Source organism: Ursus americanus, chromosome 24 (assembly GCF_024610735.1).
Source record: "Ursus americanus isolate L20-20 chromosome 24, mUrsAme1.1.p, whole genome shotgun sequence".
NCBI lineage: Eukaryota > Metazoa > Chordata > Mammalia > Carnivora > Ursidae > Ursus > Ursus americanus.
This window is the reverse complement of record NC_142150.1, coordinates 35,549,377-35,565,329: the sequence shown is the minus strand read 5'-3', so window position 1 is coordinate 35,565,329 and position 15,953 is coordinate 35,549,377. Positions and strand designations below refer to the sequence as shown.

Sequence of the window (15,953 nt, the reverse complement as noted above, 5' to 3'; positions counted from 1 at the left end):
AAATAGAAAATGTCTATATCTTAATAGAGGGGTACAGAACAAAAATTTGGAACCTGGAAGACTGGCATTGAATCTGGCTAGTAAAGTTATGAGAAAACAAGTTTTTCTTTCTCTTTCTACGTTAGTTTTCTCTTTTCTTTTTTCTTTCTTTTAAAAAACCTTTTATTATGAGGAATTTTAAAATATACAAAAGTAAAGAAAATAGTTTAATGAAATCTAATATACCCATCAACCAGCTTAAACAGTCATCAACTCATGGCCAATCTTATTTCATTAATACACCCACCCGTTCCTTTCACTCCTGGATTATGTCATATTCATTGGTAAATATTTCCCCATAGCCTTTCATCTGCAGAAATCAAATAATGTCAAATAATATAATCCACTGCTTTGCAAACTTCTAAAAACCATGACCTGTGGTAAAAAAAATCCACTAGAGATCTCTAATGGGTCTCAACCCACAATTTGAAAAAATTTGTAGTAGAATTGCTTCATTATGTAGATGAGGAAACGGCTTCAGAGAAGAGCATGTCATGCCAAGATGACCCTGAAAATCCACATGAGTATGGGGACCGGAATTTTTGACACGAAGTTAGTGCAGGGGCTGGGATCAGATAGCCCAGGATCAGACAGGACCGGCGTCAGTGGCAGTGTGACACTAGTTTTTTTCTTTCTTTTTTCCTTTTCTTTTTTGTTAGAGGGAGAGAGTGGGTAGGGGCAGAGGAAGAAGGAGAGAGAGAATCTTAAGCAGGCTCCACGGGGCTCAATCTCACAACCCTGAAATCACGATCTGAGCTGAAATCAAGAGTTGGATGCTTAGCTGACTGAAACACCCAGGCGCCCCAGTCTCTTTCTTTCTTTTTTTTTTTTTTTAAGATTTTATTTATTTATTCGACAGAGATAGAGACAGCCAGTGAGAGAGGGAACACAAGCAGGGGGAGTGGGAGAGGAAGAAGCAGGCTCATAGCGGAGGAGCCTGATGTGGGGCTCGATCCCAGAACGCCAGGATCACGCCCTGAGCCGAAGGCAGATGCTTAACCGCTGTGCCACCCAGGCACCCCCCCAGTCTCTTTCTTGATCTACAAGATAAGGACAATAATATCGCCTGCCTTAAAGCATTAGGATGACTAAATGAAATATATAAATTCCTGAGCATAGTGCCTGTAATGTGTGAATTTTTATTAATTATTATTAATTTCATCATAACAGAAAAGTGGTAGTGTGATACTTGTCAAGTGCATTGGTTTTTTTCCAAGAAAACTACAGGAGAAACAAATCTCAAGATTTGGATTGCAACATCATCTTGCTTGATTTTGCAATATCTCTTTTCTCCTTGACCCCCCCCTTTTTTTTTACCCTATATATCCTAAAAGACAGAATACTTCTACTTTGTTTTGAAAATTTTGTTACGTGCTTGGGATATAAGAAAAAAAACAATCAGGGTTGAGAATAAGCATTATTGTCTTGGTACATTTACAAAAATTGTAGTGTAATTACTTGTACTTTTCTGATAGGAAAAATGTATAGGATTTACTTTTTTCTTAATTGGGGGTCTTTGTGGGCAACCCACCCTAAATGAATGATAAAATTAATACCTTGCAATATAAGAAGTCAAATGCTTGAGTGATATTGTGAAATTGGATGCAACCATAGGAAATAGGTCACAGTATGTGGAGGCATCAAACATCCTCTGGGAGAACAGACCATATTCTTGAAGTAAAATAAGGAGTAAGGGAAGATATTTGAAGGTAGCCTTAACCCAAGAGAAGAAGGAGGTGAATGGAGGCACAGGGGTGATATTTAAGGGGGAAATCTTCCCAAAAGAGAAATCATCCCATGTTCTGTATTGTGATTCTCTCATATCTTATGATATAGATGCCTTATTGGAGGAACTGGAGCGCTCCACCCTCCAGGACAGTGATGAATCCTCCAGCTCAGCTCCTCTTCCCCTGGATCAGCACTCCAGAAAGGAGAGTAACCTTGCTGAGACTTCAGAGACCCTTTCTCTTCAGAATGATACAAGTCCCTTGCCGGTAACTTTTCATTTATTGGAGTACCTTGAATATATATAGTTGGAGTCCTTTCTGAAAATTGATTATATCTTACATAAAATGACGTGAAAGGAGAATCATGTATCCAGGAAAGAGAAAGAAAAATCCTTCTATGATAACTTCAAGGTGGTTGTGTTTGGAAAGGATGAGAATTGAGAAAGTCATCATAGAAGAATAAGCCTTTGAGACCTGATTTTTTTCTGATGAGGGCACGGTAACACGGTGTTCCCTAGTTTACTCGGAATATTCTGGTATGCCTGGGCATCAGAGCTGCATGTCACAGTTTGACGGGAATGGCACTCACCAAGACCAGGGGTCACCTGGGCTAGGCCAAGTGGCAACTCAGACAAGTCTTTTCAAGGTGACTTTTCTAAGGTCACAGCTTTCCAGGTCTTATTTTCTGTTGAATGTATTAGGAAACTCAATTAGTTTACCTACAGATGATGGTGTTCTAGGGAACCAACACAAACAAGCTAAACTCATAAGAGATGGTATAAAAGAAAAACCCAGAAATCCAATTTATTAATTTCTGGCTAGAGTCAAAACCAAGTAGAACAGAGAATAGTATTTGCTGATACAAATATTCCCTTCCTGTCTACCTGAATCTATTTTATAATTAGGAAGTTGCTTGATGAGAGTGGAATTAGTTTAAGAGGAATTAAGTTAGATACTCTTCATATGCGGTGTTAACTACAATATTCTGATTTATCCTCGTACACTTGGTATGAAATCATGGGTTTCATGGACATGAAATTTGATTCTGTGTCTTGTTCCCCCTTTAACTGTTCTTCCGTCCAACTACGTATATACAGTTTTAAGGATGCACATTTATTTGTCTCCTAGGAAGCTATTGTCTTTTCTCCTCAATGCAAGATCATAGCCACAGGCTCTTAGCTGGTTTGCTACACTTGCCCCCTGCATTTTATTTTCAGAATAGCAGCCAGAGTGATCCCGTAAAGCTTAAATTAGATCATGTCATTCCTCTACTCAGAACCCCACTGTGAATTTCCATCTCCATTTGAAGTAAAAGCCACGGTGGTCTTTACGCTGACCTTAGTGGGGTATGTCTTTGCTCACTTTGAGAGCCCTGGGGTTTTGCTTGTTTTCTCAACATCTATTATTGGCTTTGCCATTTACCTTAGATTTCTCATATTTTATTTATATTTATGTATTTATATTACATTTCCATAAGTCATCTCTTCTTTCCCTGACTCTGTTCAGATGAATCCTAACGGGTAAGCACCCTTCCAGGGATGATACGCAGGGTGACGGTTGTTAAAGCTAAGAGCTTAAGTGCAGTCAGTCAGGAACGGCCGGCTCCGCTGGTGTTAGGTGGTGGCAGGAAAACTTCTGAGGCTTTTTCCCAGCTGGCCACTCGGTATACCACCACTCATGCTCATGAGGTACATGGAGGCTCCTCAGGGCCAGGAAAAAAATATGGGAAACTGTGGCTTAATGTCATAAAAATTATGTTTAGGAAATAGAGGCTAATAAGCATTCTTGCCGTTGAGTGTAGCATAATCTAAGTGTTCTCGAGTAAGCAGTTTTGGCTTTAATTGTATATGTAAAGCTATAGCTATTTATTTTTATTATTTGGCAAAGCTTTTATTTTTGTGGTAGATGCTTTTCGCAGCCTTTGGCTCAAACCAAAACCAAGTCCAAAATTACATGTTTCATTTTCTCAAGAAACTGATGAGGAATGTGTAATTTGCCCAAAATATTTGCCAACATTTCCTGGCCACCCTGGAGGCAAGTAGAGATGTTACTGCCCCCTTGGAAGACAGGAAGACTCAGCTATGGGCAAGAAGCATCAGCCCCTACTTTAGAAGTTAACAGTTTAAGAAGAGCGTGCCCAATGATTTAACAGGTACAGCTGCAGGACGTGTGTCTACATGTCGTGGGGAAGCACACCTTTCCATTTGGATCAAGTGACGCCTCTACATTGGTTGTGCTCATTGTCAGTTTCAAGGTACCTTGTGCTTGTAACTAAAGTAAATGTGATGATTGAGTTGACTCCCAAATAATGTCAGCTTTATATCAGTGCCGCCTCAGTCAGAACACTTGTTAATTCCAAAAGCTTTCATTTTTTCATCTAATCCGAAGGGTCGAAATAAAGTACTTGGAAATTCATTCTTCTGTCAAAAAGAATTGAAACATCTGACATTGTCAATGCCATTGTAAATTTAGTTGAGAAGTTCAACATTGAAGACAAAGTGGGTGTATTTTTTTGTTTTTTTGTTTTTTGGTGGTAATATGAATACAAATTTTGGTAGAGCACAGAATTATGATAAAAAAAATGTTCTTTACAGATTTAAAAGCCTATGAAGCAGAGACGTGCTTGGAATTGGTTGTGATGTACTTAAAGTTCATGACTGCATCCAAAGAAGCTGCAGGCTTCCACCAATCAGAATCGAAACTGCAAACGTCAAAATTTACAAATATATGCTTACGCAATCACAGTACATATCTCTGACTCATCTACACGGCTCTCGTGACAGAAGCTGATGTTGAATACAGAAACATTTCAGCACTGGCTGCATAAGCTTTTTCTGTGTTGCCTGTCATCCATCAGATTTTAGAAATGCCTGAGCCTTTGAAAAAACGCTTTGTAAAGCAACTTAAATATAGGTTGCATTATGTGCAAAATCAGTCAGAAATATTTAATCAAATTATTCAGTGAATGTAGCATGAAAATTCAGCTTTTGAAGCTTTTAGCAAGTTGCAATTATGTAAAACAAAGCTTGCAAAAAAGAAGGAGCTCAAATGTCTCTTGACAAAAGCTGGGGAGGAATTGAACAAGTTAAAAGATGAGAGCTCAAATGGTTTAATTACCTAATTTGAAAATTGTGCTTTGGAAAAATCTTGCCTTTGATGGAGTTTCTAATTTTAATTGGATAAATTTATATTCTCCACCAGAATGGGATGGAATTGTGAAGGCCTATGATTTCCAGTATCTACATTTGGCAAAATGTTAAAAAGAATCATGAATAGAGACAACTTAAGAGCTCATCTTGTAAAAACATTATTGAAGAAAGGTGCTCTGGATGGTGGCAGAAATACAGCACCTGTGAAAATATTGGGGCAGAAATATTTCTACGTTTTAATAGGAGAAACAATTGAGGATATCCTCCATTTAGCAGAATATGCCCTGAACTTAGAGAATTAGCAGCAGCTGAGTGGGAGTATTTTCTCAAAAAAATTATGGTTTACAGAGAAGCATGAATTAAGTGTCAACAACTTCAAAATATATTAACCATAAAATGCAGCTCTGCAGAAGTTTGCAATTTTTTAAAAAATATGAAAATAATAAGATCATATTAAAAAAGACATCTTTCAGAAAAATTTCCACATCACAATGTTAGAGACAACAATGGCTAGGTAACCAATTAAGGTATATGAATCTATATTGAGAATAATTATTTACTGTGCTGTTTAAAAATATTCAAATAATTAATATAAAAGATTTTTTTAAAATTAATGTTTGGGGTGACTGGCATTCAGTGGGGAGTCTGTTTGAGATTCTCTCTCCTTCTCCCTCTGCCCCCCCCGTGTGTACACGCTCTCTCTCTCAAATAAATAAATAAATCTTAAAAGAAATTAATGTTTATAGCTATGTGTCATTTAAAAATATTCTAGAAATTTTTATTTGGAAACTAAGTTTTCAACAGAATTATTTTGTAGGTCCATCAATGCAATAAAACCAAATTTTTGGTCAATGAATATATATTTAAAAAATTCTGGAGTATTAATTATTTTTGGTACCTTCCCCTTGTTCACTTTCAGAAACATCCCAGTTTGAACGATAAATTATATGGTCACCCTACCTGCTTGATCTGGCCCCTTTTACTCCCATCCGTGTCTCACCAGTTCACTGTGCAGACTACCCTGGCCTCCTTTCTGTTCCACAGATGCTCCAGGGTGCTGGCCCCATGGACCACGTTCCCCCGATATCTGCTTATTTCCCTCACCTTCTATGAATCCTCACTCACGTGTCCCCTTCTCAGTGAGTCCTTCCCTGATCAATATATTTTTAATTGCCATCTCCCCCATTTCTCATCTCCCACCTCCTGATGAGTTTTACATACTAATGGATTTATTCTTTTTCTTATTACCTTTTTTTATTACCTGTTTCTCACCACCATAATGTAAGGTTGGGGTAGACAATTTTTGTTTGTTCATTTAGTTTTGTTTTTCTACTGCTGCATCCCTGGCCCTGGCACATTACAGGCACTCAATCAATATTTGTTCAATAAATGAGTGAGTTGCTGGTCAACTACCCTTTAGAGACACACATTATTTATTTTTTTTGTATGTTAAATTTAGTCGTGCTATAGTCTTCCCCTAGACACCATCCTATCTGGTTAAAGGGCTTCATTCTGATTCATTTTGTTTGTTTTGTGGTTCCTATGTGAGTACGATCAACTTCTCTATTTCAGTGCTTTCAGTGCCGGGAGAGGGACACTATTATTTGTTCCCATCGTTGATTACTCTGCTTAGAATGTGGCCTTTTGCTGTGGGATGGCTGGTATTCCTCTGCCTTGTGAAAGATCTCAGAGGTATACTAATCAGTCCCGTTTAGAAGCTAAAACCATCCTCTAATTCTGGGTGTAGATGAGTGCCAACACTCTCCTAACAGACACTCATTCTCTGCTCCTCTCTGTCACTCATATGTCTCAGGCGCAGCTCGTGTATACTACCCAGATCCAGGAGCACAATGTCTACAGGTATGTTTTTTATTAAATACTTTAAAAACTTAACGTTATTAGGTAATTGTTATCAATCCATGTGTGGACACTTTTGCGTGTGTTCATTATTAGAGAACTCCTGCAAAGTCCCTCTTCCTCTTCCACAGTGTCTGAGCAGAGGTGGAAATCTGCCAAGCTCACTTGGCAGTTTCTCAGGGTACGTGGCTTCTAGATGGGCTGTCCAGGCTGGTGGGCTCTGCTATTTCCTTCATCACCTGAAAAAAGTGTCAGTAGTGCGAGTCACCACACATGTTTTGGCCGGCTACTCTAAACAGCATGTTCCAGATCGTGGAAGAGGAAACACCTAATGAAATTTCAGCAACATGCCAACAAAACCAGAGCTAGGGTCAGGGCCAAACCGAGACAAGAGGGTCTCTGCAGCAGACTAACGAATATGTACTTCTAATGAATCTATACTTCTTCTTTCTATATTTGCTCAAGATTTATTTAGCCAGGGGAGGGGATTTCCTTTTAAAAACATTACATATTGAAACAGATCCACTTACTAAATCATTTCTGCTGGCCAAGGCTGCTTTTCTTGTTCTCTCTTCAGGTAGTGGTTATAATTTAAAAAAATCAGACAGCTTTCCGGGAAACAAATGGAAGGACTTAACAAATTAAAAGGAAAACAAGATAGCAAAGGCTCATGCTTGGTGAAGAGTGCCACACCACACCTTATTTGGTTCTAGAATTGCAGCCAGTGGTGCACACACATGATGCCAAATAAGAGAAGGACCTGTGTTATCATGAAGTCTTTTTATAACTTCCCACCTGAGGACACTGTCTACTCCGATGGGGGTAAGGCCAGTTTACTAATATAATTGCCAGTTTATTCCAGTTCCAGGAGACTGCCTGGTGGGATGTCACCTAGACCACCCTGTCCACTCTTGTAAAAAAAAAAAAAAATCAAAACAAGCAAAACAACAGCAAGACAGTGTCTGGCGCACATACGCTTTCAGTAAATATTAATTTTTTAAAACTAGGAAACCAAACCTTCAATAGAAATATCAGTGAACACAGGCACCCAGCGCATAAAAACCAGCACGCCCTTCAGCGATTTTCCTGTATATCTGGCATTGCGATCAATTGATGGCATGCCAACATGGAAGTCTTTGATCTTTTTCCCATCGGACCCATTTCTTTCTCTTTTCTTGCTCTGCTCTGTATTCCAGGGGAGCTGACCCCTGTCGGTTGGGTTTTCCAGGTTCCAGGATCAGTCGGCTTTCGCTGGCTTCGACCAATGGGAGGCACTGTGCAGACAGCTGGAGGGCGAAAGGCAGGGCAAGTCAGGACATTTCCTCCCCCAGTCTCTCCATAGGTCGTCATCCGGGTCAGCAGCTCCACCTTCTTTATGGCTTTAGCTGGAGCAAGATAGATCTGCTGTGGTTCCAGCTTGTGCCTATCCACCTTGGCCCTTGGCTTTTAGTAACTTTGCCTTTCCTTTTTTTTTTTTTTTTTTGGCCCTTTGGCCTAATGGCTACCTGCTGTGGCTAATCTCTGAGTTCCCTCAATATCTTCTGTTTGCTGTTTTAGTTCTGCCATCACCTGTGTAATCAAATTTCTGGATTAAATTCCTTCTGCTTACTCCCAGTATGTTTGCATTTTCCTGAGTGGGCCTTGACTGATAAACCTCCCCAAGTACAGAGTGATACTTGCCCTGAAGATCTGTGGGAGAGATTGATAGGAAATCCAGGTGGCCTCGTCAGTACGTAATAGACTGATACAAATCCCTGGGCTGGCGAAGCTCAGGGACGATGAGGCTTGCAGTGTAGATAGAGCTTGAGACCCAGAAGTGAGATTCCCTCATTTCGGTTCCACCCTTTCCTCTGGCTTGCTTAAATGAACTGAATGTTGCTCTCAACCTTGAAACTGTGTTCAATGCTCGTTGCGAGTATAGTGATGTGATAATATTTCTAATGTAGTTGTGTATCAGTAGCAATATGAACAATAATTTAGAAATGTACACATGAACAAAAATAATTGGGGTAAGAATAAGGAGAAAAAATTCATGAAAACATTGCAGAGGAGTGAATAAGGGGAAACTCCAGCACGGTGACGCCCCTGACGTGAGGCATCTGTGTTGTTTTAAACACATCTGTTGCATTTGGATATTATTAAAATCTCTGACTCGTGAATTACACTGTTGTTCATGACACAGCAAAGCACTTCTACCATCTTCAAGACGTGAGGGGACAAATCAAAGGAGCTCTGATTTTGAGATTCCTCTCTTTTTAGGAACACTTCCTGTAGTGATGTAATCACCAATTCTTAAAGGCCTTTCCATTCTTATTTAGAATATTATATTGTTGGCTGAGTTACTATTTGGGTATCACAAAAGTGATCTATTTCTCTTTCCATATTGCTCTAGGAGTCTTGCTAAAAACCAGTAAGAATTTTTTTTGAATAAGCACAAGGATGCCCCAGCTGTGAGATGAACAGGTTTTTAGGATAATACAGACCCATCCATATAAGAAGCTACATTTATTCTATACTGGGAAACAGAGCAGAGAATGTGCTGACAGTCCTGCTTCCTTTTGTACTTTCAAGACACACGCCTGTGGCAGCAACGACTAAGGTATTATGATCCAAAAGTGTTGTGAGGAGCTCCCCTGCACTTTCTTGGAAGCCTCCAAGGACTAAATCAAGCACTTGCATACCTGACCATTTTTGTTCCTAGATCAAACAAACAAACAAAATATGCTTGGCAGGAGGCCATGTTGTACCTTAAAGACAAAATCTTTTATCTTCAGAGGGGAAAATATCCACTTCCTCCTACTTTTTTCTTATAGTTAAATATTTAAACATAAGTAAGTCAGTAGTGAGACATGTGGTACCCAAAAGACAGTCTTTTTTCCTTAGGAGAGGAAGATATTTTCCTTCTGCCTTTTTGCTGGTTGGTAAATACACAAAAATAAGTAAAGTAGTACACCTATGTTTTCATTTTTGAGAATATATTTAGTAGAAGACTTACAATATTTGGTTTTATTTATGGCTCCGTGTGTGTGTGTGTGTGTGAGTGAGAGAGAGAGAGCATGTCAGAGTCAGTTTGATGGGTTGTTAGCTAAGCTTAGTTTATGTTGATTACAACATTACTCCAGAGTCAGTTACCTATATGATTCAGTGATTCCACTTCTCAAAATTTACTGTATAGAAATAATCAAATGTGGGTGCAAATATTTACTTACTGTATTATAACAGTGAAAATCAGAAACAATCTAAGTGTCTAATGATAAATGATTGGTTTAATAAGTTATGGTACATTCTGCATTTGAAAGCTGGATAGACTTTAAACCTCGTTTTGGAGGATAGTTTAGTGTGGTGCTGGAGAACGTAAGTTTTGCAGTCTGTGGTCCCAAACTGTTATTTACCAGCTGTATTATATAGAGCAAAGCTTTTTGCTTCTCTACGCCCCAGTTTTTTCTTCTGGGGGTGAGAATACCTAGCTCTTAAGGTTGTTAATAAGGATTTAAGGAGAGTATGTGTAAAACCCTTTATGGAGGGCCTGGCATAGGGTGGACAGTAAGTGCTAGCTATGAACATAAAGTTGGATAAGAAAATGCATAAAGATAAGGAAAAATGTTCACTTTAAAACATGAAAAAAAGGTCATTCTAATTTTCCAAAATTAGGCACAATCATAGAAGGGCATAATGGTGTAAGCCAACATGTCCAGAGTAATTAATTGCCTCTCAAAAGGAGGGTTATGTGTGCTTTTAATTTTTCTTTATATTTCTCTGAAGTTTTAAAATTTTGTATACCTACATTAACTTTATATTTAACTTTTTAATAGTAAAAATAACTTCAATAATTCAAAAATATACAGAGTAAAAAGTTAGACCACCTCCCTTCGAACATATCCTCCTACCTCCTAATTGCTATCCCTATAGGTAACTGCTGTCAGATATGTCCCCTTGCAGACCTTTGCGTATACAAAGTCACACTTATGTATATGTGCTTAAAAATTTACGTGAATGGAAGGATAGATTTCATATTGTTGTGGGCTTTGCTTTTTTAAGTGAACAGTGTGTCTTAGAAGTCTTCCTTAGTTTGGGCAGCTAGGTGGCTCAGTTGGATAAGTGTCTGCCTTCGGCTCAGGTGATGATCCCAGGGTCCTGGGATCGAGTTCCACATTGGGCTCCTTGCTCAGTGAGGAGCCTGCTTCTCCCTCTTCCTCTGCCTGCCGCTACCTCTACTTGTGCTCTCTCTCTTTCTCTGTGTTATAAATAAATAAAATCTTAAAAAAAGAAAAGTCTTCCTTAGTTCAAAGAAATCTGTGCCTGCATTCTTTTTAGCAGCTGCATGGTATTCCGTAGCATGTATCTAAAATTTATTTAACCATATATCCATTTATTTTTTTAATTTATTCATAAAGATTGTACTTTTTATGTTTTAAGGAACATACTTATACATATGCCTTTGTATATCTCCATTTTTTTTTTTTTGGATGGAATCTTGGAAGTGAAATTGCTGAATCCAGGGATATATGCATATGAAATGTTGATAGATACTGTGTTGCAAAGCATTTAATAAATTTACCTTGCTACCTAGGATGTATGTAAATGTATATGTGTAAAATAATCCTGACTTTTGCCAACACTGCATGTTATCAGTCTTTCAGATTTTTGACTAATGGGTAAAAATTGGTGTCTCACTGTTTAATTTGCATATTAAAGATTGAGATTGAGCATATTTTTATATAGTAATAAACATTCAAATTTTTTTTCTGAAACTTGCTTTTTTTCTTTTAATCCTTAGCCCATGTTTCGATTAGCTTGCCTTTTTGATTTGTAGACTTTTTATTATTTGGCTATTACTTATGTTTTAAATATTTATGTATGTTTTAATGTTTTTGAGATTAGCCCTATTGATATTTTTTGTTTTTCGCCTTCACTTCAGAGTTTTATGCCTTTCTTAAGAAAGTCTTCATCACCCCAAATTATAAAAAATGTTCTTCATTTTCTTTTAGTACTTTTATATTTAAGCGTATTTAAGTCTTTAATTCATTTAAAACTTACCCATTTGTAGAGTTTGTTAAAGATCTAAATTTATTATGTTTCAAATAGGTTGTCATGCATTTTGTGTCTAATAATCTTTCTGATGACTTGAAATGCCACATTTAGCATATGCAAAATTCTCATGGTTCAGGAGTCTATTTCTGGGCTCTCTCTCTGTTCCATTCCTTTGATCTATTTGTCTGTTTCTTAACCAACATCACACAAATTTTATTGCCACTTTATAGGAGAGCACATCTATTGGATAGGTCTTCCCTTTTCATCTCTTTATTCCCCCAAGATTATCTTGAGTGTTCCAGCCCATGAATTTTAGCGTCAGCTTATTAATAAACTTGAATAATTCTATTAGGATTTCTGTATGAATTACATTGAATTTATAGTTTAATGAGAGAAACTGACATCATGTTACGTATCATCATTTATATGTGTCTTGTATGTCAGCCAGCGGGTTTTTCTTCATTGAAGTCTTACGCATTTCTTGTTAGAGTGATTCTTTAATGATCTATAATTTTTTTTGTTGGTATTGTGAACATGTTCTTTTTTCCCAGTGGATTTTCAAATTGGCTACTACTGATCTATAGGAAAGATACTAAATTATTTCATTTTATTCTTTTTTTATTTTTAATTTTATTTTTAAATTTTTTTTATATTAAGTAGGCTCCATGCCCAGTGTGGAACTTGAACTCACAACCCCAGGATCAAGAGTCACATGCCCTGGGGCGCCTATGTGGCTCAGTCGAGTAAGCGTCTGGCTCTTGATTTTGCTCAGGTTATGATGTCAGGGTCAATGCCGCAGGGCTGCAGGCTGAGTGTGGAGTCTGCTTAAGATTCTCTCTGTCCCTCTGCCCCTCCCTGCTCTCCCCAACCCCCCAGCTCAAGTTCCCACACACGTGCTCTTTCTTTAAAAAAAAAAAAAAGAGTCACGTGCTCTACCCACTGAGCCAGCCAGGTGCCTCCTCATTTTATTCTTGTATCTAGTAACCATCCTGGTATTTTCTCTACATTCTAATAATTATCCAGTCATTTATCTTATATTTTCCAGGTAAGTGATCATACCATCTATTTAAAAGAGAAAAGAGAAATGAGAATTACTTTGCCTTTTTCTTTCCAATATATCAATCTCTTATTTGTATTCTTAAATGCATCCGGCAATGCAGTTTGCAATAAAATTGCACACCAGCAATGATAGTAGGATCCTTGTCCTTCTCTTCTCTCTCTCTTTAAGTTTTATTTATTTGTTTTATTTTAGAGAGGTGGGGAGGAGCAGAGGAAGAGGGAGAGAATCCTAAGCAGACTCCCTGCTGAGCACCAAGCTCGTAATTAGAAATGTGACCATTAAATATGAGGTTCATTATAGATTTTATATTTTATCAGGTTATGAAACTTCTTTTCCTCGGTCTTCCAACAGTAGGAATGGTGGTGGAATTTGTTTTCTAGTGCTTTTCAACACCTATCAATACGTTTATAAAGCTTTTCTCTGTTCTTGAATATAAGGAATTCTAGTTTTTTTCTAATGTTGAACCACGCTTGAAAGACTGTCATAACACTATCTAGCCAGGATGTTTTTAAAACTCATTTCTGCTGTTTTTATTAAACTTCCCTTCCCTCCCCCCTACCTCCCCCCACCACACGCGCGCACACACACACGTACACACATACACTGTGCTCTTTTTGTCTGGTTTTAGTATTGAGTTTCTGTGATATTTATAGAACTTATTTGGTGATTTTCCATATTTTTCTGTGTACTTGAAATTTACACAATGCTCCCCAAAACCTCAGTTTCTGTTTGTTTTCTGTTTCAATAATTTATGCTTTTAGTCTTCTGTTTAATTATTTTAGGGTTTTGTGTTTTTTTGAGATGCTTGAGTTGAATGTTTTGTTTATTTGCTTCTAGTCTCTTATTTTTCAATATTGCACCGGAGTCCACTTGTATTTTTTCCTGTTAATAACATATTAGTGGGACGCCTGGGTGGCTCAGTTGGTTAAGCATCTGCCTTCAGCTCAGGTCATGATCCCAGGGTCCTGGGATGGAGGCTTGCATTTGGCTCCTTGCTCAGTGAGAAGTCTGCTTCTCCCTCTCTCTCTGACCCTCCCCTGGCTCATGCGTGCACACATGCATGCACTCACTCTCTGAAAAATAAATAAAATCTTAAAAAAATATATTGGTTCGACTTGAAGGGTATGTGTGTATGTGCTTTCATTGCTATTTCTAAATAGGTTAAAACTTCAGTTTATTTTTTCTTCATCACAAGAATTATTTGGAAGTGCTTTATTTTTTCTTAAGTGGGTAGGTTTCTTATGATTAATTTGTATTAAAGCAATAGGAGAATATGTTCTGTATGATTTACTTTTTAGAATTAATTGAGCTTTTAATCTGTGCTCTCGTACACAGTTAATTTGCTAACAATTGGCTGGGGTGCCTGGGTGGCTCAGTGAGTTAATAAGCATCTGCCTTCGGCTCAGGTCATGATTCCTGGGTCGTGGGATCGAGCCTCGAATCTGGCTCCCCGTTCAGTGGGGAGTCTGCTTCTCCCTCTGCCTGCCGCTCCCCCTGCTTGTGTGCTCTCTCTCTCTCTCTCTCTTTCTTTCTCTCTCTGACAAATAAAATCTTTAAAAAAGATTTGAATAGACTCTGTATTCTGTTTCTTGGGTCCAGATTTTAATCATCAATTTATTCACAATTATATGGATGTGAAACCAACATTATGTACATTGTCTAAACTATATCAGTGGTCTTTTTCTGTTAAAGGGCAGACAGTAAATATTTAGACCTTGGACCACAAGGGCTCTGTTGGAACCATCCAACTCTGTAAGAAAGCAGCAGTATGTAAATGAGTGGGCATGGCCACATTTGGCCCATGGACCTTAGTTTGCTGATGCTTGCTCTTTTTTCTTACTTAGTTTTTATCTTTCGCCTGACAGTGAGAGAAAGTGTAATACTTTATAATTTCAAAAAGAACGCTTTGAAACTAAAAAATGTATATCAGGCCATTGTCTCCTTAAAGGTCCTTTTAGAGGCTGTTTTGCACCTGGCCATTGGGGGAAAATGGCCTGCCAGCTACCCCTCCAGTGCTTTTCTTCATGTACTGGAGAACAATGGTTTGTGAGATGACCAGAACGGAGATATGGAGACAAAAGGCAGGGAGACCTTGTCCAGATTTTTAGTCCACTACCTGTTTTTAAATACTTACATCGAAGGGGTTAATAGTTAAAACTTCATTTTCTGGTATTTTATGTGTGGCTTAACATTTATCTGAGTTTTGAGGTGTTAGGATTTTTTTCTCTCCTGTAGTGAGATCCAAGAGCCAAAGGGAGCACCACATCCTCCGAAAACGTCCGCGGCTGCTCAGCTGGATGAGCTCATGGCCCACCTGTGTGACATGCAGACCCAGGTGAGCGCATTTGCCAGGCGTGTCTCCGCGGAGCTCGGAACACTTGGTTGTCATTAGTTTTCCCAGACTAAATTTAATTCAGCGGATGAACTCAACTTTGTGTTATGTGTTATCTGGACACAAAAGATAATATGATGCAGGCTCTGATCTCAAGGAGTGTGGAATGTGCTTGGTAAAATGAAGCAGAAGCCCACGTAACACTTGTAGACTAAAACACAGATGGTTTATCAAAATATGTGCAGCCAACATTAGGAATGTGGACACTTTATCAGAGGCGGTGGCGGGATGTGGGATGGACTCTGAAGAGTGGAAAGGGTTTGGACACAGAGATGAGAGAAGAGGCCCTTCCAGTTGGCATGAGCCCGAGGGCACAGGCATTCAAGGCTGGATGCAATGTGGCAGGACCGTGAGAGACCTGCCTGAGTGGGACAGAGGAGGGCAAACCGAGGCAGAGCCAGGGAGATCAGACAGTGGCTCTGAAAGTAGGGAGGATGAGGAGTCCTGAGCCCCGTACTGAGATAAAATCCGCCTCCTCGTTCTAGCCTCTAGAGCATGAGTGGCGAGCTCACGTGGCCTGGCAGGGGATGGAAATCAGAAAAGTGGGCTTAATGATTTATTAAGGGAAATCATCTAGAATTCTTAAGGTGGAGAATTCAACCGCTCTAAATTGGAGGATTCGATATGCACACACGAGTGGCTATGAAATAATTGCAAGGTGCAGTATATATAAAGGTGCATGACTGGGGAGGTCAGGA

The 15,953-nt window shown here is 38.7% G+C and overlaps 1 protein-coding gene across 4 annotated transcripts in view; it reads left to right on the top strand.

The window, feature by feature from the left end:
* LPXN (leupaxin) overlaps positions 1 to 15,953 on the top strand; it is a 37,325-nt gene that overhangs the window by 7,001 nt on the left and 14,371 nt on the right. For 2 of the 4 annotated variants that reach the window (XM_087854891.1, XM_045786735.2), the window contains exons 2-4: positions 1,876 to 2,033; positions 6,729 to 6,775; positions 15,099 to 15,198. In XM_087854891.1, coding sequence (XP_087711017.1) covers positions 1,876 to 2,033; positions 6,729 to 6,775; positions 15,099 to 15,198 — 305 coding nt within the window. Of the gene's footprint in view, positions 1 to 1,875; positions 2,034 to 3,918; positions 4,021 to 6,728; positions 6,776 to 15,098; positions 15,199 to 15,953 lie in introns of those variants that run through there. The other 2 variants (XM_045786734.2, XM_045786736.2) reach the window with 2 other exon arrangements.